At 39.5% G+C, this 22,837-nt stretch overlaps 1 protein-coding gene across 1 annotated transcript in view; it reads left to right on the top strand.

Moving 5' to 3' along the window:
- The first annotated feature begins 653 nt into the window (after positions 1-653).
- CFAP58 (cilia and flagella associated protein 58) overlaps positions 654-22,837 on the top strand; it is a 60,106-nt gene continuing 37,922 nt past the window's right edge. The window contains exons 1-9 of the mRNA XM_066190570.1: positions 654-665; positions 6,288-6,569; positions 11,562-11,698; positions 13,442-13,598; positions 15,571-15,765; positions 17,917-18,054; positions 20,169-20,328; positions 20,529-20,611; positions 21,745-21,936. Of these exons, the coding sequence (XP_066046667.1) occupies positions 654-665; positions 6,288-6,569; positions 11,562-11,698; positions 13,442-13,598; positions 15,571-15,765; positions 17,917-18,054; positions 20,169-20,328; positions 20,529-20,611; positions 21,745-21,936 (1,356 nt within the window). The remainder of the gene's footprint in view (positions 666-6,287; positions 6,570-11,561; positions 11,699-13,441; positions 13,599-15,570; positions 15,766-17,916; positions 18,055-20,168; positions 20,329-20,528; positions 20,612-21,744; positions 21,937-22,837) is intronic.

Genomic DNA, 22,837 nt, shown 5'->3' with positions numbered 1-22,837 from the left:
TGTTTCTATTAATTGAAACATTGCTCTGATTTAACTTCTTATGAAAATCGTAATGTTTCCTCTCTTGAGATCATTAGCTCAACTTTAGTGCCAAACATGATCAAAGGTTACTCTTACTTGAGATCTGTTGCATCATCTTTATGAACAAAGTAGAAGGTCTCAATCAAGTTTAAACTGAACAACCGTTCTTGTTATAAAACTATCATTAAGTTTGAAAATAACAGGTGGAGAGGACATTAAAAAAGAATATAGTAAAAGTATCAGTTAGATAAGCAAGTAATTGAGAACCATATAGCATTACCTTGTCACTGGAAAAAACCGAGCATTTACAGTAAACTCTTGTTCCTTTTAGCACAGCAAGAGTGATGTAACTGAGAAGGCAATCTGGTTTGCAGGGTATGTCCCAGGATGTCAGCCCACTGACAGTGCCTGCAGCGTCTCTGCTCTTCGGGGCCATGAGGCTCTGCTGGATTTCCATACTGCTGGGGAAATTACAAGACTTGCAGTTGGATTAAGTAATATTTATCTAACAATGTATGCATGCCAAATATTACTTTAATATTAGCAAATCGGTAGATAAATTTTGCTTTCCTTAGCGGTAATCTTCCATTGACGATGCTATCTGAGTAAACGGAGCAAAACTGCAGAGCCTGATGCAGGAGCAGGTGTTCGCCCCACCACGGCAGCCCCGGGTGTGAGGGGATGTCTGTAACCCGTGAGTGGCCGCGCTCGGGAGCGCGGTGCGGGTCAGCTCAGCGGGCACGGCCGTGGTGCGGTGCTGCCGCCTCTCGACGCCTCCCGCCAGCCGCGGGACTGCCACGGAACACTTCGACCCCCGCGCTTCCCTTCATCAGCTCATCCATCCTCACCTCATCGTGCGAGGAGAGGTGCAGGGAGATGGGATCACCTCCTCACAGCTTACCATACGGTGTCCTCCTCTACCCCCTACACCTGACCTTATAAACATCTTAAATATCTGTGATTTCTCTACCAGAAATCACATTTCTGTTCTCTGATTTCTCTTCTCTGGGCCAGGTACCCCAGGGTTCTTTTTACACTTTCAAGAAGACACGCACTGGCATGATCCCTGCCCCAAATGGCTTACGTACTCCTGGGTCATCTTATGATGAGATTTTACTTTATTATTTATATCTCTGCAGCAGCCCATAAATCATTACATTCAGGAAGCTTATCATTTTCCTGCCACTACAGTTTAAAACGTGCCTTAAATTAACTGCACAAGGGTTGTGACCTCAAATAAATCAGTGAGCAAACATTTCTTCTCTAGTAATCCTTTCTGCCCGCAGAACAAACCCTGCTGATGCAAAACTCTCTTTTATGCAGCTGGTGAGAGACAGGTGATTCTGCTTATTTACCATAAAGTCCGTGTGTCTCTTGAACAAAGACATTCAGGGAAATAAATAACAATTATTTTAATGATCTGAAACTTTCTAGGTCTGGCTTTTCCTTGCCATTAAAGGAGATTTATTTGTTCTTATTTAAGGTATTTTTTTTTTTCCTCTGTGGCCATTGGAGTTTTTTGCTTTTATTAGCAGAAGGGTTTTGCAGAGCTGGGACCATATGCTCATCTTAAAAGGGAGAGTTAAAAAGTGATCCCACTTGAAGAGCTCCACCTTGTCCAGACGTTTTCTTATGACGAGTGCATCATTTATAGCCACGACAGTCGCAGCACCATTGAAGGAGGGCAGATGTGTTTATTTACACTTCGCTGATGAATCTCAAGCATAGGGAATTTTAAGTGGCTGGTTTTGAGCTAAACTAACTTCTTGCTAAGGTCATAAACTCAGGTGTCCTCTTGAGTGTCAGTGCAGCTCCTTGTTTATGAAGCTGTTGAGGCATTCTCTTGTTGTTAATATAATGTTGCAGAATTAAAAATTCAATGTAAATATTGGAGTCTTCACAGTCACACAGATTTTTGTCCTGGTCACACTTATGTGCTGTGAGTTGTGATGTTTTAAGGCTTTTTAAAAAAAATGCTTTTGCAAGAGTTAACATGGATAACTAACACTCACCCCACTATGTCTGCACTGCAGTTTGAGATGCAACTACCACAAGGGTGAACTCGCAGAGTTTGGATGAATTTAGCTCAAATGGAAGTTTTCATGAACATCAGTCTATACAGTCACACTTACGCAGTCTCAGAGGACACAGATCATGAGGGGTTTGAAAAACATAATAGCAGATTCATAAAATAGGCTGGGTTGGGAGGGGCCTTTAAGGCCTATTTGTCCAGCTCCATGCACTAAACAGGGACATTTTCAAACAGACTAGGAAGCTCATGGGAATGCCTTAATAAATGGGTATAATTTTTTGACACATTTATGCTGTTACCTTCAAGCACAAACATGAACCTGAGGCCCAAACGTGACTATCTCCCTTCTACTCCTATTTTGTTTTTAAAGACATAAGAAACAGTATTAAAAAATATCAAGGTTATATATTTGAGATGTAAATTGGAGAGCTTGTTTTTTCTCATCATATAATATTATTTTTAAAAAATTCTGAGCATGTCCCCTTCCTCCAGGAGTATTTTGTTCACAAAATGAAAAGCATACCATTTGATATTTCATTACATGTGCAGTTGTTTCATGTTAAAGGTCTAGAAGTTTGGTCCTCTTGAGAACTGAAATCCTAGAATCAAGGAATTTATCATAATCATCTTCCTCGTAATTTTATTATGTAAGAAACATCAGTACAAAAGAAAATTAGGAAAAAAAGGGGAGTACAAAACTTAGAAAAGGAACTTTATTGGGTTTTTTATTAGAAGTATTCACCGAAATGATTGAATGTTTCAGTGTATAGGATATTTTGTAAATTGCCACACATAAAAAGAATACATTATAAAATACATATTATTCTGATTAGTATTACCAGTTCTGATGGTAAAATCAGACCATTTGAAAGCATCCATTTGAAACTGCCTATTTTGCCACGTAATCAGTAAAATGAAGTGCTACAATTCAGGCTTCATTAAACTAGCAAGAGAAAAAGTTTTCCATCATCATTATTTGTTTCAAGTGGTACTTTAAGGTCTTAACCAACCTCCATGCTGCTAGGAAGTGTATACATGGTACAGTACATTCCCTGCCCTAAAAGGCAATCAGATGGAACAATTTGTGTGCTTAGAGAGATAAACCCCACCATTTCAGGGGTTAGCTGGGAGTGGAGAGAACAGCAGTGGCTGATCCTTGAGCACAGCTCTGAAGTGGAGCTGATTCTCCTGCCTCCCCTTTTCCTGCACCACGGGTTGTGCCAACCCATCCACGTGCACAGACAGGCAACTGTGAGTAGTTGGGTATGATGATATGCCAGAAGTCAAGCTCCAAATGCCACTTGGCATGTAGTGACAGGACAAGAGGAAATGGCCTTGAGCTGAAGGAGGGTAGGTTTAGATCAGATATTAGGAAGAAATTCTTTACTGTGAAGGTGATGAGGCACTGGCACAGGTCGCCCAGAGAAGCTGTGGATGCCCCATCCCTGGAAGTGTTCCAGCTCAGGGTGGATGGAGCTCTGAGCAACCTGGGATCGTGGAAGGTGTCCCTGGGGTTGGAATGAGCTGATCTACAAGGTCCCTTCCTACTCAATGTATTCTCTGGTTCTATAATTTGTGCCCCCGAACTGCACAAATCCCTGTTTAGTGCCTTCCACAGGCTTTGAATGGACTCAGTACAAGAAAGACAAGGAGCAACCGGAAAGGTCCAGTCGAGGCCATGAAGATGATGATGTGTCTGGAGCATCTCCTGTATGATGAGAAACAGCAGGAGCTCAGCCTGTTCAGTCTGCGAGAACAGAGGAGACTGAGAGGGGATCTCATGAATGCATATAAATGTCTCAAAGGCAGGTGCCAAGCTCTTTTCAGTGGTGCCCAGTGACAGGATGAGGAGCAATGGTCACAAACTAAACCACAAGAAGGTCCACCTCAACGTGAGGAAGAAATTCTTTCCAACGAGGGTGGCAAAGCACTGGAACAGGCTGCCCAGGGAGGTCCTGAGTTCTCCCTCTGTGGAAACATTCAAAACCCACCTGGAGACATTCCCTCTGTCACCTGATCCAGGTGACGCTGCCTTGTCAAGGGCTGGACTGGATGATCACCAGAGGTACGTCCAACCCCAACAATTCTGTCATTGAGCTGGCCCACCCTGCCGGCCGCGCTGAGCTGCTCTGCTCAGGGAGCCTTTTGGCTCTCAGGGGAAACGTTCCTCGGTGTCCTTGGTTAAAATCCCCGACGGCCGAACTTCAGCAGCAAGACGGACCCAGTTTTTGGAGGACAAGTCACCCTTCGGCAGCGGGGTGACCGGGGCCGCCCATGTACAGCCCGCCGCCGGGCCCTGGGCTGAGGGCGGGCGCGGGCCCGGCGGGGCCCCGCCTGCGGCCGCCGTTGCTGCGATACCGCAGCGGCGTTGGCGGCGAGCAGCGGCCTCGGCAGCGCCGCGGGCCCGGGCCGCCAGCGCCCTGGCACCGCCACCGCCCCCGGCACCGCCACCGCCCCTGCCCCTGCCCCTGCCCCTGCCCCTGCCCCCGGCACCGCCAGCGCCCCCAGCACCGGCACCGCCACCGCCCCCGGCACCGGCACCGGCACCGCCCCTGCCCCTGCCCCTGCCCCTGCCCCTGCCCCCGGCACCGCCAGCGCCCCCGGCACCGGCACCGCCACCGCCCCCGGCACCGGCACCGGCACCGCCCCTGCCCCTGCCCCTGCCCCCGGCACCGCCAGCGCCCCCGGCACCGGCACCGCCACCGCCCCCGGCACCGGCACCGCCACCGGCACCGCCCCCGGCACCGCCACCGCCCCTGCCCCCGCCACCGGCACTGACACCGACCCTCTGCACCGAGCCCGCCACCTCCACCCGACGCCACCATGGCTGAGGTAACCTGTAACCTGTGCCCCCCTTTCCTTCCTGTCCCCTGGACAGCACGAAGGCTGCATCTCAGAATAAGCCCAACAACATCACCTGTGTGTCATGTCTAGCCATACACCATGTTTCTGTGTCACCTGTGTGAGCAGAGCTCAGTTATGTCCTGTGTTGAAAGTAGGAGCAGCCAGGCTACTCGTACCCAGGGTAGTAACTCTTAAATTTTAGGATTAGCTGCTACGTATCACAGTAGATCATGGGTATGATTCCTGCCCTGTTTCCCCCCTCATTACTTGTCTTTTAACTCTATTTGCAATCACAAACACGATCAAGACTGAAGTCTTGATCTCTTGATCTCTCTCTCCAGCTCTCTTGAAGGGAGACTACAAGAGAGCTGGAGAGGGACTTTTCACAAGAGCATGTAGTGGGGACAGGACAGGACAGAAGGGAGCAGATTCAGACTGAGAGTAGGTTTAGATTAGGCATTAAGAGAAAATTCTTTACTGTGAGGGTGGTGAGGAACTGGCACAGGTTGCCCAGAGAAGTTACAGATGTCCCATCTCTGGAAGAGTTCAAGGCCAGGTTGGATGGAGCTCTGAGCAACATGGTCTAGTGGAAGGTCCATGGCAGGGAGTTGGAACGAGATGATCTTTACGGCCCCTTCCAACCCAAACCATATTGTGATTCTGTGGTTTGGAGAGATGGATGAAATGAGAAGAAAGCCATGAGTCCCAGAGCAGGTTTGAAGGAGGGACGCACTAAGTTTCAGCTCACAGCTTGGATTGTTCTCTGATGCTGGTCAGAGCATGGGCTGCAGCACTAAAGTTGCCCTTGAGGTTTTCCTGCTGACAGGAGAGCTGCTTCCCTATCCTAGTGAGACTACCTCAGAGGTGCATTTGTAAGGATTTGGCATCAGAACAGAGCTAGATGAAAAATGTCTTCAGTGTAACGTTTAGCAGAACCATTTCCCACAGAGGAAGGACTGGATTGTGTTGGCATTACTGGAGCTTTGAGTTGTGCTTGTCTGCAAGTCTCTGGCACTATCTGGATAGAAATCATAAACTAATCAGACTTTAGAGGGTAGAGAACTGGGCAGAATTAGGGCTAAAATACTGGGTTTCCTCAGTAGTTGATGCATTATTCAAATGCTATCACAATGATGGTATTTTATAGATTTATTTTTAAAGCAGTTGTGGGACTCAATTACAAGAACTCTGGCTGGTAAAGCACAAGTTATTTTATTATAAACATGTTTGAAAAATACCCTACATGCATATTATATGCTAGCAAAAGAACTGTTGTTACTGAAAATTTTGTCATGATTTCTTTGTTATACACTCAGTATATTACTCTTTTGTATTCTGGGGTCATAATTGAGATGTTGAATTCTTTCTATTTGTTGATTGTTTTACTCAGGAAAAGTCTGACAAACCATATCTAGAAGAAAGTGCCTTTGAAGCACTGGAAAAAGACTCCCAAGAATTCATCAATGTACTGAGCAGAGATGAAGCTCTGGAAAAATTCCGTGTCGAATATGAGAAGCTCCTTGCTATTATGAAGAAGTCTCGTGAAAATGAAAAGCATCTCATGGGGAAATGCAGGAAGCTGAGTGCTGAGCTTGCAGAGAAGTCATCTAAAGTAGCTGTGCTCACCAAACTTACTCATGATGATGGGGAAACTATATCATCATTGAAGTCGGTAAAGTTTTGAATAGAATTAAGTATGATCTGAAATGGTTAATGAAAATCACGGTAATAAGAAAAGCACTTGCAAGAACACTTGATTTTATATAGAGAACTAACTGGGGGACTAAGCACAGAGCTGGCATCTCCAGTTGTCTAACCTGTGCTTTGCTTAGGTTTGCTCAGCCTGGTATATTTACAGGTTTCAGTCAAATTCTGTGTTTATTTGCACTAAATCAACTCTGTCAAGTTCTCACTAATAGTTCAAGTACTCACTAATAGGTTTTTTTTTAAGCTTTCCCTCTGTAAAATGGCACATTTTCAACTTAATGTACAGTTTTGGATTCATTAATACTTTTGAAGGGCTGCTTGGATGTTAACTATTGCCAGAACATAAAAAATCTACTTTTTGTTGAAGTATGGATTTTAGGCCAGGCAAGTGACAACTTATATAAATAAATGTTTGACAGTGCTTTGAAGAGGAATCCTATATAGCATTTAAGTGTGATTTCACCAATTTACTCTGATGTGTTGTTTATTATTGTTGATTTAAACTCTGTCAAATCAAAGTGTTTGGCTCACTAAAAGCGGTTGATGTTTTTAGGCTTAGAGTGAATTTTGACTGTCAGAAACCTAAAGCTGCCAAGTGATCATAAGACTGTATGTGGAACTTCTTCGTTCTGATGGTTAAAAAACTTAGCTTTGTGATACCTAAATAGGCTTTAATTTAGCATTTAGTTGGGAAACCTCCATGCCTTACAATAAAGTGTTTTGTTCCAGTAAAATAAAGTCCGTACAGCAATCCAGAGTGATTTTTGAGCATTACAGAAATAGAAGTTCTTTGAAGTGAAGTTTCTTATCCTTAGAATTATGAAGAAAATACATTCAGAGTGAATGTAAATAGCAGCACTGTCATCCTATGGCTGCAGCTTGCAAACCCATGGTACTGCCCAAAGCCTCTTCAAGGAGGAGAAAAAGTGGAAAATCTCATCGATTTTCACTGCTGCTAATCGAAACGTGGTAGATGAACGTCAGGACCCACAATGATCCTTATAATTTCCTTTTTGCTATTACATGGCCATACTCTCTGTGTGGACAGAGTAGTAGGAGGCGTGATCCTTCAACATGTTCCCAAACTGAGGAGACACTGTCTTGGTAACATTATAAAACTGAGCAGTGGAAATGTTGGGAAAATAAGAATCTTTCTAATTTCAGCAGCTAATTTGAAGCTCAAGCAGGGTGTGACTGAACCATACTGCCTACTATTGAACCCATTAAGTGATTTTCTAGTGAAAAAGCTGCTTGATAGCATGATCCTGCTAGAAATTACATGCAATGCGCAACATGAGACATTTCATTTCTAGAGGTGTGCTGTGAGCCAAGTATACAGCTGATATTTTTTCAGTTTGGTTATGAGAATTAGTCCTTCTCTTAAAGGTTCAGGAATTATTTGGATATTGTTTAAAATGTTCCTGTCTTGTCTGAGGTTTTGCTTGGTAAACCCTTTGTATTCCATACTATTCTTCTTTCTGAAGGGAAGTTCTATTAGAGCTGTAGTATCTCACTACAATTTTGTTAACATTCAAAAATGTGTTTCCCAAGTATCCAAGCTAAGTGTTGAAGGAAGTTCAAGTGCTAAAGTAGCCAAGATGATATTCTTCAGTGCTAAATTAAACAAACAATCTGTCCCACAATTTAATTATTTATAAACCATAAAAGAATCCTGATGGGGATATTCCCGTAAAAATTGTATAGTTGCTCCAAATTAAGGTCCTAAATCTTGGTGACTTGATGGGTCATTAGGGTAAGAAATAAAAGTTGCAGAAGAAAAATTTTTCTCCACGTGAAGCGTGTTTTTAATCAGTAGGGTTTGTTTGGGGCAGGGGTTAAGCACACAGATCAGTGGCTGGTAGGACATGGGGCAGTGATAATCAATAGCTGTTAACTGTCAGATGGCAGTTAAAGGATCTGTTTTGTAGTTTTAATAAACTGGACACAACAATCTGCTGTTTACAGTCATTTCAAAGGAGCTAAGGGCCAAGCTAATCATGAAGGGAACACAATTCTATTTTTCATGGCTAGGGACACTGATCCATGAGTGTGCTCTGGAAAAATGCTAGAAGAGGAATTTATAGGAGCTTGTACTGCCCTTCTTGAAATTACCAAATTTTCAATTTCCAGGCGTATCAATCCAATATAATAAGAAAGCGTTTCATTAATTCTCAGTTTATGAGCAATGAAACTGATGTCATCTTTTGGGGCATTTAATGGAAGTAAAGTAAAGCAGTCACACTTCATAAGTTCTGCTTCACAAGTTCCAGAGTTCACTACTTCTCCAAAGATTTTTGAATGATTCTAACAGCAAACATCCAGTGTATTTCCTTTAATTGTGCAACAGACTGCATGCTGCCTATCTTGTACAGTAATTACCCTGTGTTGCTGACACACTGCAATCTTTCACAATGAATAACAATGTGAATATTTCTTCTGTGAAGACTTCCATTGTAAAATTTTGCTCCTTTTCACTTCTGAAAATAACAGATCTATAGATCTGCTTTCACAGTAGAAGACACGACTGAGAAGCAACCACAATGAAGCTCAGTTTTGCTGATGCTGAAGTCTGTAGAAAATTCTTATTTAGATTTTGCTTATTAGTGTGGCCATCACCCCTGTTTTCTTACTTTATTGATAGAAATTGGTATTATCAATACAAATTCAATGCAAATAGTTTTTACACACCAAAGATAAAGTTCAAAAAGTGCAGCTTAGGGTGACCTGAAATCAGTGCTTATCTGAATGGCCTCATTGACTTCAAGAGATCACTTTTGCAAGTACTCATCAGAAAAAATTCTCTCTGGAGCCACTAAAACCTTTCAGAGGCTGTATTGATTTTATTCCCCAGTTCTATTCCCCAAAATTCAAATTGTAATGATTTAATTCACCAATTTTAATCACAGTCTAATCAGCCAGCAGGAAGCTCTGATTTAAGTAATCAGCTTTAATCTTATTTTCGATTTGCATTTTTCTAGAGAAGGGGTGGTTGCCTCCTACTGGTTGACAAATCTGAAAGATGTTTATTTACAGTTATATTTTATGCTTTTCTGCCAGTCAACATGATGTCACTGTGTTTTTGTGCCATTATTTCAGCCCAACATGCATTTATTTAAATTTCAGAATTGAGCATTTTTGTGTAAGATATTAATGAATAAAAAACTTATAATTTACTAGATAATACTTAATGCTTTATGTATGATCATTGCTGCATTGAATGGAAATTAGAACTCAAAATGTATGGCATAAAAATTGATTTTATATCTAAAACTGTTTAAAAATGCTTGATACAAAAGTGAAAAAGCACATTTTTCAAGCTAAATTTTGAATGAAGTAATTTATTAAGTAATGAAAATACTGTTTGTAGGTAGTGAGTTTAATTGATTGTAATTTTCAGAATTTCTGAGCATGGAAAGCCCATTGTTTACCATGTGTGGAAAAAAAAGGAAGAGCAAAAATTCTCGTTCCAGATGGTTTCTCAAATTTGGATATGCTGAGCTAGCTGAATAAATAAAATGGAAATGTATTCACTCTGCAGTTTGAAGAGGCTACAGATGTTCTACTTTGTGTTATCTTTCAGCAAAATCTGGTAGCCTGTTACTTTGGCTAGTTCCATAGTTTGAATTTTTAATTTAGGAAGTAAACAGCTAAATATGACATATATTTGATTTTTAAGGGTTCCATAAGTATATTAACAATATACCATAACATAGGTGGTAATAATTCAGAGTTTAATGTTAAATAGGGTTGGGTTTTTTTTTCAGAAACAGACATGTCAATTACAATAAAGAATTTCTGTAAACAATTTTATATAAATTAAATTATTTTGTTTTCTTCATTGTGGAGATGGTTTCTCAAGTATTTTTTTCCTGCCCCAATTTCATATGATGCAAGGTTGAAAGGGACATTATGGCCTGAAATAATGGGGCTTGTATTTGGCTTTCCTTAGAGAGACCCTAGAGCTAATGTAGAACTGCACAGCCACACTTGGGGTCCAAATCTGTACAAGTCCATGAAGTCCAGAACTCTTCTAGGAACCAGCTGAGAAAAGAGCATCATGCTGTGATTTGAAGCCCAGGGACTTCTAGTGTAAAAGTGGTACCTTCATTATTTACTGAGACTCCAGGAACTTTCCTTCCAGTCCAGTCACTTGCTGAATTCATGGAAATTTTTTAGCACAGGATTCCAGAAATGGTAGGACCTTCATTTGAACCTGGCAAAGAATAATCCCTTTTTTTTTTAATTATTATTGTTATTTTTTTTAATTCATAAGGATCTGATCCAAGGGAGAGAGATGCAGAGGAAGTTAAAAAATGAAGTGAATCCTCCTCCCCTATCCTGTTTGTGGGTATCAAACTCTAGGCTTGTGAGAGGCACACAAATCTTAAATTACTTAAATCTATCATTTAAGTAACTCCATGTGCTAAAATTTGGCATAAGAATTGTGCCTTGTCTAAATAAGTAGTTAAAATCAAATGACACTAAGTCCTCACAGATGAAAATGAACAAAGAGGCAGAAATATTGAGTAACATCTTTTTCTCATCCAAATCAAATTGGATGCTCATTGTCCTAACAGCTAATAGGAATTTTACAGACATGAGATATTTAAGTAGGTGATACCTTTGTGGGCACTTAATTGTCAGTAAATTTTTACTGATATTGGTGGTACTCACGTGGTCAAAGTCTCACAGAGTGAGATTTGGTAATATTCAGATCTGTGTGTTAAAGAAAATGTATTAGAGCTTTTCTGGTGTAAATTGGCCTAGCCTGAGTGGTTCAAAATGTTTGCTATGCTCTCAACCAAAACAAAAGATACCAAGTGAAGTGAACCTAATAATGAAAAGGCACAAGAATCTATTTTCTCAACTAAACAAAATTCAAGGCAATTAATTTCTTTTTGTGGTTATTTTTAAAACACAATTTAATTTATATAATTGTTTTCCATTTCATTCCTAGGAGCTTGAAAAGGCCTGGAAAATGGTGGATAAAGCCCATGAACGGGAACAGAAAACTAAGGAAACGATTAGTTCACTGAAAAAGGAAATTTCACGCCTAAATAATTTAATGAAGGAAAAAGCTGGACAGGAGTACAAGTAAGTTTTCCTCAGGGAGAGGGAAAGCCTGATCTGATTTTCTATCATTCTATACCTTGTTTAGCCATGTAGACACAGCAGAAAACAGAGATCTTTTCTGCCTTTTACTTTTCTCATGAATACACAGCTATTTGTGTGTTTATGCACTAAGCAAGTAGTGAATCAGGCTCTGGCTGAGTTCATTCAGTATTGGATTAAGCTGAGAGATCAAATAAAATGAATACTATGCACTTTCTCAGTATGTGTCATATTGTTTTATCTGACAAACTCTTCAGCATACTTTGAGAATAGGATCCTGTCAACATTTTTACATTTCACAACAGCAAGGTCAAGTAGATCAATCAAGAAGGCAGGACACTTGATTTCTCTTCTGTTCCTAGCTTTGTTATAAGGCTTTAACACTGTCTGTGTTCTTGTTTTTATTTTATATTTATACACTTTCAAGATTATGTTTTGTTTTTTTTAAAGCAAACACACATAGAGGAACCTAGTCTGAGATGGAGCTTCTAAGCCACTGCATTGTGCACGTAATAATCATCCTCTGGAGCTGCTCAGAAGCTCTTCAGAATCTACTGTTTGTAGTGTCAGGTCCTCAGAGACTGCTTATGCTGTAACATTAAGTTGAACTCAAAGATAAGATTAAGTGTATTGACCATCCGGCCTGTGCACTTTCTGCTGAAATTGCTGGTGGTTGGCCCTTCTGATTATGACTTGACATTTTCACGCTGTTTAAGGTATTTATTCAGAATAGCATACAGGATATGTATGGGACATGCTCGTCTCTGCCCTCTCTGTGTATCTAGGCTGCATAAACAGGAGGTCTTCAGTGTGCTCAGGCACTTCCTCCTCCAAGGAATGTGCCAGCACATGAACCACCTGAGTCCATGAGAAATTCACTCCTTCATCTTTTATCCCTGAAGTGTTCTGGACCTATTTAACAGCCCGCCTTGGATCTAAAAGCTTGGTCATTCAACTTCCCCCTAGTATAACTCTCCTTTAAAATCTTCTCTTTCTGGCTGCTTTTTGTATTTTCCTGAAAGAAACCAGGAGCTATTACTTTGCCAACACCTCACTCCTGTTTCCTCACTCTGCCCAGAGTCTCTGCTCAGACCTGCCAGCTTACAATTTCTTCTTGAAGTTCCCTCTGTATTGCCCTCCAGTTCCATGCTTAAATATCCTGTCCAGTGACAAGGCCAGGAGACTAAGTAAACTCCTTTGCAGATTTCAACCTTGAAAACCCTATAATCTTTTAGAGCAATTCAGCTGCTCTTTAAGACTGAGCTTGAACCCGCAACATGGACTTCCTTTCATTTGTAAATGTGTCAAAACAGAGAGTCAGATTTTATTTTTACATTATGTGACTGTAAGACATAAATTAGTTTGGTGTCCAGTCAGGTAAGGTGCAGAGAGACTGGTTACAACAGTGTAACGTTTTTGGTCCCTGACTAATTTTGCAGTGGGCATAGAAGGGGGAATTATTTTCCCTGTTACCTTTCTGGGGAACAGAAGGTTTATTCAGACCCATGAGAATGTGATAGAACAAGAAAGAGTTATGACTTGGTAGATGGTGATCACAGTAGGTAAAGCATATATTTCAGTTGACCATCAGTCTTAATACAGAGGAGTTTGAAATGAAAAAAAAATAAAAATTAAACTCCTCTTTCTCACAAGTCTTTCTCTGGCACAGGAGAAAGAGCAGAAATGGCCTGTGACACTGCTTGACTATTATTTCCTTGCTTCCAGTGTTGAGGATTTGCTAAGAGTTCAAGAAGAGGTAACAGAGGAGCGAGACCAACTGTTGTCAGAAGTTGTGCAGTTACGTCAAAGTCTCACTGAAATCACAGAACAGCAGCAGGAAACAGAAAAGGCAAAAAATGAGGCAGAGCAAGCCGTTTTGCAGGTCTGTATTGATCACCAGATGGTGATTTTAGGCTTTGTCCTGTCTCCACACTTGCAATTGATGTCCAGTGACTAGTACACTACTAACTGTCATTTTGCACCTTAAACGTTTTCAGGAGTCCTCTGAATGGACTCTGCTGTGAATGAGTTTTATGTTTTTCTGTAGTTCTAGGCTATGTACTTTGCGAAGTGTATTGTCATGTATCAGCTGCTTCCATAGTTTCCCAATACCCCAATGAGGCCAAGGTTGTTTTTTGTGAATTGTAATCATCTTCAATGCTGAAGAAATGGGATGTTTTCTGTATTGTAAATCCTTATGCCTTGAAAGGGACGCTTAGAACATAGGCCTGGAATGGAGATTCTTGGTCCTTTGCTGTTGGCAGTGGTTGCCATCTTATGAGATACCATCATTTTTAAGAATGTATCAAAATTTGACTTAAAAAATAATGAAGTTGTTTTCTCCCCCCTTCTTTATGAGGAGCTTTTCCAGATCCTTACTTTTTTTCATGGTTAGAGACCTCCTAATTTCTTCTTTACACTGATTCTGGATTACTGGTTTTCTGCTTAAATTTTTCACCACACAATTGTCTGTATAGAGCAGTCTTACTCCATCTCAGCTTTACGTTTAGTTAGTCTGTTTTTCTGACCACCTGATTAGACCGTTGTTCTTTGTGATCAATATGTATGGCTTTCTTGAAATGTATAGAACAGCTAGAGATGGAGAAGGTTGAGGATCAGTGGAATAGCCACTGAATGGAGAGTAGAAAAAGATGGAAGATGGGATACATATATCAAATATGTAAGTATAATAGTGAGAAATGAAAGAATTAAAGCAGAATATAAATAGGGGCTGGAGCAAGACACCAGGAGAAAGGAAGAGTAGAAAATCACACTTAAACAAAGAACAGAGAAGGAGCATTTTGCTTTCAGTCTTTTATAAATCACAAATAGGAAAGTAATGAACAGTCTGGGTTTCATGCACAGAAATTGTTTCTATTTCTAAAGAAGATGACTGGAAATGTACTAGAAGAGAATATAAAATCTTTGTTTTTCTGACAGCATTGTGGGCATGAGAGATAAGAGTCAAAACTTGTTGAATCTTGGCAGCCTTAATCTTCTGATACTCACTTCATCAACCCTTAAATTTACAGAATGGTAACAGCATTTGTAATCACCTCCCATTCTTCCAGTATGAAATTATTCTCCACTTCAGAATGCTTAAATGACAATGTCTCTTTGAAGATCCTCTTGAAGACCCTGTCAGTTCTGGCGACTTTTCATCTGCGGGCTCAGAGGGGGAGGAATCTTTAAGAAAAGAACATCTTTCAATTGCTGGTCCCTGGCTGAACCAAAGATTTCCATATGTGTCTCCTCTCTGCTGATTCTGCTCCATCAAATTTTTGTGGAGGGAGAGAGCAGGAGTCACAAGACAGTCTCTTAAATATGAGAAAAATTTCCTTTTTCAGAGTTCCCACATAGAGCTTCCAGAGTAGAAAGACTGAGACCAGTCGTGAAAATGATCACTGGTCTGACATTTCTCTCTTTCCTTTAATATCAGTGTAATAAATGTTTCTGCCAGTCAGAGAGAATAATAAAAAGAAAAATCCTTGCAATGCAACATCAAGCCCCAATTAATTTTAATGCTTCATTCAGAAAGTACCACTTTGCAAGTAACTTATAGCAGTAAAGAATGCTTTTATGTTTGAACTGTGAATTTTTTTGAATTTTGTCTGGGTGAGCTGACTGGTGTTTAACAAATTTTTGTAATCAATAAATAGGGTCTTCATGCAGAATTTTTTATTCAACCATTAGAAAATGTTATTACTTCTGAGAAGATCTGGGATATAGTGGTGTTTGCAGTAATATAGAAGCTCTTGTTTTTAAAATCAAACATATTCAGAGAGGTGAGGAGACTTGTTGTCCTGAGTAAAAGGCAGCAGAATTTAAAATTGCTTTCTTCTCTGTTATTATAGCTTCAGCAAGAAATCCAGCTGCGTCAAAGCGAGGAATTACGAGAGACACGAAAGAAGGAAAAAATGGAGACTGAGCTGAAAAATCTTCTAGCTGAAATGGATAACAAGCAAGCTGAGGTCCAGAAGTTACAGCAACAAATAGAGAACGACAAAGAGGAACAACTGAATATAGAAAATAATCTTAGAGAGCAGAAGGTAAGGGTACATGGCACACTGTATTCATCAGGTCTAAGATTAGAGTAAAATGTGTAGTTAAGAAGAAAATGGATTTTTCTGAAAGGAGAGAGAGGGAGGTTATTTTAAGTTATTAAATTTTAATATACAATTATTTTTATATAAATATTCATTTACTAATAAATAAGTCTGTAAAGCTTGCTGACAAATTTCAGATAGATTTCTCACAGAAATCGGTAGTGGATTACAATAATATTGTTCATCTTGAAAAATCACAGCAAATGAGACAGTCTGTGAAGAGCATGGATGATCTATAGGAGCAGGAGACTGCCAGGTTGGACTTCTGACTATATTGCCAGTTTTGCTATTGATTGTGTCCAGTGGCATTGGTAAATAATTTTACCTGCATCCCTTTCTTTCTTCTTTTTCACAATGATTTTTATCTGCCTCTCGAGCCTGTGAAAGGGCATGGAACTGTCTTCATAAAGCTTTTTGATCGATTTTCTTCATTCTGTTTCTAAAAACTTTATCTGTACATGTCCTAACATAGTGTTCTGCAAGTGTGTGGATTTTCAGGTTTTCAGTCCATTTCCCCTGACTTTGAAAAACTCTCAGAGGAGCAATTTCAGTAAATGGCAGGGGAGATCTCATCACTGTAAACCAGTCCTACCTCAAGGGAAACTTCCTTGTGAGTTGTGTATATCTTGTAAATTTATGACTTTTATGGCTTTTTCTTCCCTTCTGGTCCCTGATTTGAGAAGGTTGAGGTCTGCACCAATTTTTAGTCAACACAAAGTCTTAATAAAATACTCAACATAAAGAGAGAGGGAAAAGACTTGATTATTTCTCTCAATATCGCTGATTTGATGCAGCTTTTGAGGGCAGTTCCATCATATGCCATGGCAATCACGTTGTATGTACAATTCCTGGTTCTGTTCCATTCTTCCTCCTTTTTATAGTCTCTTTCAGCCTTTCAAAGTGTGGATTTTAGGGACATTCAATTATCCAAATATCCTGGAAACCAGGAGTTCACCTAAAGTACTGTGTGTGGGCTTATTAACCAGACTTCTGCATTGTCTTCCTTGCCTGTCCTGGCTTGAAAGTCTCTGTGAAGGCCCTGAATGGTATTTTGCTAGAAGTCTGTCCAGAGCATAGGCTGTCCAACTCTGCAAGGATCAGGGTAGAGATCTTCAAAACAAGGTGACACAGCTATTGAAATTTCATCAGGTTATTGTCTCAATTGAATTGTAGTTGTTTGTGATCCCTGCTATTCTTTTATTCTTATTCTGATTCTTATTTTATTAGAAATTTCTAATGAAATATCCTTTCTTGCATGACATTGAAAGTGGTTTGATACAGCTGCTATAAGCTTTATCCCACTCCTGTCTAAGACTCAATAAAGGATTGCCCGAAACAGTGTTATCCTGACATTTGCAATATGAAAAAGAGTATTCCTTGTTTTTACACTAGATTCTACTTCTCTTCCTTTCATGTTTTTAAGGGCGCAATATATATTGACTTCATCAGGAGTGAAAAATATGATGGTTGTTCTTTTCTCATTTGTATCTGTGATATTTACAAGGAAATTTCCATCAAGCAGAAGATAAATCTGGTACCTCCAGTATTGAAACATATGTTCTGTATAGAAACCACAAAACCACTATTCCAGATGTTTAACTGAAGACAGATTAAAGAGAAAAATGCTTTGTCCTGGTCTCAGCAAACCATGTACCCAGATAAATGTTATTAGCACATTAATGTAGGATTCTTGCTCATAAAACAGAGCTCACCTGCCCTCTGCTGATTGAAGTGATTTGAATCTCGTACTCATTTTCAGTAATTGTATGTAGCAAGCTGTATTATATGATGGATGCCAAATGCCTAACAAGAAGTTAAATATCTATCTACCACCTACAATGAAGACCTGCTAAGCTTCCAGAAAAAATCTGGATGTGTTTTTCATTTAAAATTATGATTTCTCCGTGTCATTATGACCATGTATCATATTTAGTAGTATTGGTAATTTCATCAACAGTGAAGACTGGCTTTTAAGCAGACAACAATCTGCAGCAGCTTTTATCTCCTGGGTAGCAGGATGGTCCTGTCTTCACATGTATGTAGATATGTAATGAGATTTAGAAGAAATAATAGGATTGTTCTTTAATCTAACAGATCTTGAATGAAAAAGCTGGTAAGGAACTTGAGCAACTGAAGATGAAATATCAAAAGCTCACAGAGGAGAGTGAGCAGCAGAGTGCAATGATTGATGATGTGATGAAGGACATCAGTCAGAAGACAGCACAACTTAAAGTAAGTTCCAGAAGGTGCGTCCTACCAGCTGTGTCATTCCAATGACATCCTACCACTTGGGACAGGGATGACTTTAGTTCTTGTTCTGATAGTTCCCCATGGGTAGTTTTGGAGGAAACATGAGCAGTTTAGGAATAGATCTGGCTGATGATGGATGCCATTCTTTCTATAGCAGTACCCTGGTCATGGTAGTCTCCAAGGTTGTCATCTGACCATGTACCACCTGTTCTCCTGGAGGAGTTGTTTCATAAAACACATGAACTAAAATGCTCAACACACTCCGTTCATAAAGGATAGGTGGTCACAAACATGGGGTCTCTTTTCAATCCTCAGATCTTCAAATAAAAGCAATAACTTAAAATGATTAATGTAATTTGAATTTTGCCAAAATCCATTGAAAAATGTTAATAAATTATAACAATGTGTCCTGGATAGTTTCCACTGAAGGGAATTGCTTTCAACAGTAAAATTTCTTCTCCCTCAGCACTGGTTGAGAAAGTTAAATATAAGTAACCAAGATGGTGTTTACTTTCAGATCTAAATGGTTTTCTCGCCTGACTTCACGTTACTTAACAGTCATTTTATACAACTCAGAAGCAGATGAGTTTTGGTTGGGGAAGAATTAAAGGATTCCTGCTTAGTCTTTTTAGGGTACTTTGAGAGCACTTGACAAAGGGTAATGTATGGATGTTGGATGCTGTTATGCTATTTACCATATCTTGTATTTTGTGTCACCATTGAGGTTAAAACGCTAAACATTAGATAATTCAGGTAGAAAATAATTATCTTCTTGAGTTTTATTGAGTATGACTCATTCACCTGAATAAAAAGTTTGTTTGCCAACAGAGACTGTTAGTCTGATAGAAACTAACCTCTGACAGAGTAAAAGGTCAGTTCACAACTAATACAACATAGATGATTTTGATTTGGATCCTTAATGGAGGACAGTAGGAGTTTTCCTTCTCTTGTATTTTATTAGGCAAACCAAAGGATGTTTTTCATACCTATTTTAAAAACAAATTACTGTCTTTTCCAGGTTATCCAGTTTCATCATTACCATTACCATCATTGTTTAGAACTTTACAAATATGACTTACATCTGGGACTTTAGAGTATCAGAGGATTTTGGTTCTATGGTCTTATCCTGATTTCAGGAAAAGTTGATGGAACTTTTAGAGTCATGCACATGGACTTCTGGGAACAAAAAAAAAAATAGAAGATACTGCCCAATTAGTAGTTAAGCCAGTTGCTAAAGCTTATGACCCCTAGTCATGATCTGGGGTGCAGTTTTTATAAGGATTGTACCAGCAATACCATCCTGCAGTGAGTGTGCTGAGTGCTAGGCAATGTGAATTGTCAAAGTACTCTTAAACCTCTTGAAGGTTATTGTCAGTAAGAACTGAGGAGATTCCCATTCTCCCAGAGGATGCTTCATAGCAGGATTCCCCATCTCACAGTAAGTATCTGAGGCTGTAAGTGGAACACTGTCGTCTGTGATGGCTGAAAAACCTAGCAGTGGCACTGAATTATACAAAGCCGCACTTATTTCTTAAAAGGAAAAAGACGGTTGTGATTATTGATTATGTTTTCCAGTAACCAGTAATGCAGTTTTTTGATTGATTATTTTTTCCTCTGTTGTATAGCAAATGAGACAGACTCCAGATTTTGCTTTTTCTTTAAAGCCATACGTTATAAAAGAGGTGGGGGTAATACATACCTGCTATTTAGGGACATGCAACCAGACCACACTACAGATATCTTTCTCATCACAGTCACTGCCTAGTACTTCAAATGAAAATAGAGCTGCCTGTTTTTAGTCTGCTGGGCTAATTGGGTAGTGCTGTGTGAGGTTTGCAGCTGGAGGTTCTTTACTGATCATGTTCCACATTAAAGTGTAAGATTTGATTATCATTTTCCTTTCCCAAGCTGGCTTTGTTTAAATTATTTTAAATATTGTTCTATTAGCTAATTATCTTTCTGCAGCTGACCCACAGCACTTATACGTTTTCTTCCTGAGTTTCATGGAGTAAGCGTATACCAAACAAAAAATCATTTTCTTCTTTCTTTCTTTCTGTGGATGGTTTCTCTCCCCTTTCCTTGTTGCTGTTCTGTAGGAGGTAGAGGATGAAGCAGCTCAGATGCGCCTTGAAATTTCAAAGCTGAGCAAAGTAAGAGATGTTCTCCAGAATAAGCTGCGTACTGCAGAGGAACAAAAAGTTGATGCAGAACATGAAAAAAGCATGCTAAAAAATCAAATAATCAGACTGGAGAAAGGTAAGTGCCTCAGAAATAGGTGGATCTGTTTTCTGAGCATTGGCATCAGCCGGTACTTAGGGTTGTAAAACCTTTTCACAGCTACTTGATCTGATCATGTAAAGTCAAGGCTTTAAAAAAAGTTCATTAAATTGTTTCTGCATTTTTAACAGCTGCACAGTTTGAACCCAGAATTCGTTTTCTTTCCTCTTTTTGTCTAGAGTTAGAGACAGCCAAAAAGCAAGCAGAGACTGACAAGAGAACCATAGATGGGCTTGTGAGGGAAAGGGATATGCTAAACCAGGTGAGTTTGCATTGGTCATATTGATAAGCCTCACAACTTGAGAATGAAATGCTTGTAACTTAAACATTCACAGCAATACAGAAATGTAGAATACATAACATTAAAGCCTTCAGATATCCTTAAGGAGATGTACAAACTACTTCTTTTCTGTGCAGTGAAATATTGTTAATATCCATAAACACGCAGAAGATTTCCATGTTTGAACATATAAACCATCAAGGAGTTCAAACTGCAAACCCAATATTTGATATACAAAGGGTTTGTTACATCTGTGCTTTTACACTGTGTATCTTATGAAGTTTAGTATTAATCTAGGCAAACTAAGTGCTTGCTTATAAAAGAACAATCAGAATGTTGATACACTGTGTTGCAGCTTGGCAGGCTGTTTGAGTAGTAATCCTTGCTTTTAGATCTATTTCTCATACTGATTGTTTTCCATCAGCCCAAGGTTGTTGTACTGCAGTATAGCATCTCATCTTTATGGGCAGTCCTCAAGTGTTATCTACTAAATTCAATGCTAAGAGATGATTTCTGACATGCTTTATTTGGTGTAGATTCATTTTCCTGTGTCTTGAATCTAGCAGAGGCTCTGATTTGACAGGTAACAAATATTTGTTTTGTATAGGGAAAGAAATTTTAAAGTGGGACCAGGAGACTGATTTTGTAAAGATGTTATGTTGAAGTTTTCTGTTGAATCTTTATGCAAAATTTTAAAGTAAGCTTGGTTAATTTCAAGCTTGAACTTTCTATTTAAGACATGAGAAAGAAGTGTATTTGGCTTTATCGTTAATGTTACTGGCTATTGCCATGCTTTACAATCAAAATGCCTTAAAGCTGGTAAGGATTTTCCAGTCATTAGTTATATCCACTTGTAAACAATCCTGTCAATTGTATTTTGTAATGCAGACACTTGTGTTTTAACTTCAAATCAGAAAAAGCTCTATTTAGCAGCTGTGCTAGAGATTTTGTTTTTTAAAATCTTATTTGGGGTTCAAGTATTTCAAGTGAACAAATTAGATAAGGAAAAATGACATTGAAAAGTCCATAATCCACTTTGACAATGGCATGCTTTTGTCATAGTGGTGGCAGTGTTGGATTTCCAGCTGAAGACTCATTATTTTTGTTCCCTATAGAACTTGATCAAGGCTACAAATGCTACTCAGAAGCAGATAGATTTGGTGAAGCTCCACGAACAGTCAAAACAGAACTTGGAATCAGAAATCCAAAATTATAAGACAGAAGCTCAGAAACAAAGGAAGATTATTTACCAATTGGAGAAGGAGAGAGAGAGTTTCATCAAGGAAACGAGTGAGCTCAAAGAGAAGGTAGGAACAGCTTTTTGTGCACGGCATTCTTTTTCCTGTCTTACTCTCAGAACTGTGGAGATGATTCATTAATTTTCTAACACGCCAATAGGAGAAAGCTTGTATTTGTGGTCTTCATACAGTGTACAAATATTTCTTGTTGTCAATGCATGTTGCCTGCTACTGCTTCAGCTCTCTCTAGGGAAACCTTATCAGTGGGAGAGAGACTTACTAATTCTGTGTGAGACTTGGAGTCCAGCCATATATTGCTCTTATTCAGCAATCATTTGGGAAATGAAGCAAGGACTGGAGTTCAATCCCAGGCTCTTGACTTCTTACACGAGTCCCACATTTGAAACTCTCATATGCAGTTGAAAGTTTTACTTTGATTGTCCTGTCTTATCTGCAAATATCTTATCAAATATCTGTCTTATCTTGCATATAACCGCTGTCCTAAAATTGAGGCCAGTGAGACCTAACAGTGCTTGGCATCTTTGTAAGGTACTTAATATTTTGAGGACTTACTCAAAATATGAAAACATCTCAGCATGTTCAAGTTAGACTGCAAAACAAGTTTTCCAGGAGCAGCTGCAGAGAAATACTGCATAAAATTCGTGTTGCCTGCTGCCAATTATTATGTATAACTTTATTCCTGATGGAGTAAAATCAGGAACATGTTCTTAACATGTTCCATTAATTGCTGAGTGTCACATTGGAGAGCCCTCCAAGGATCTCGCTGATTTACTGGGATAAGCTTTCAAGCAGTTTCAACTCAGAAGTTATTTGCTATCTTTCCACAGTAAAATTATCCTTCCAACTTCATGTGACCAGGGGCTTTTAAATCATTTTGGAATGGTATATGCTCCATTGCCTAGAATACCTCTTGTCATTTCCTTGTAAATAATATTCCACAAAAGTGAGA

The sequence above is a fragment of the Chamaea fasciata genome, unplaced genomic scaffold (genome assembly GCF_029207755.1).
Source record: "Chamaea fasciata isolate MVZ Bird 193981 ecotype frontalis unplaced genomic scaffold, bChaFas1.0.hap1 SCAF_9, whole genome shotgun sequence".
Taxonomy (NCBI): Eukaryota; Metazoa; Chordata; class Aves; order Passeriformes; family Sylviidae; genus Chamaea; species Chamaea fasciata.
This window is presented reverse-complemented; position numbering and strand designations above follow the sequence as displayed.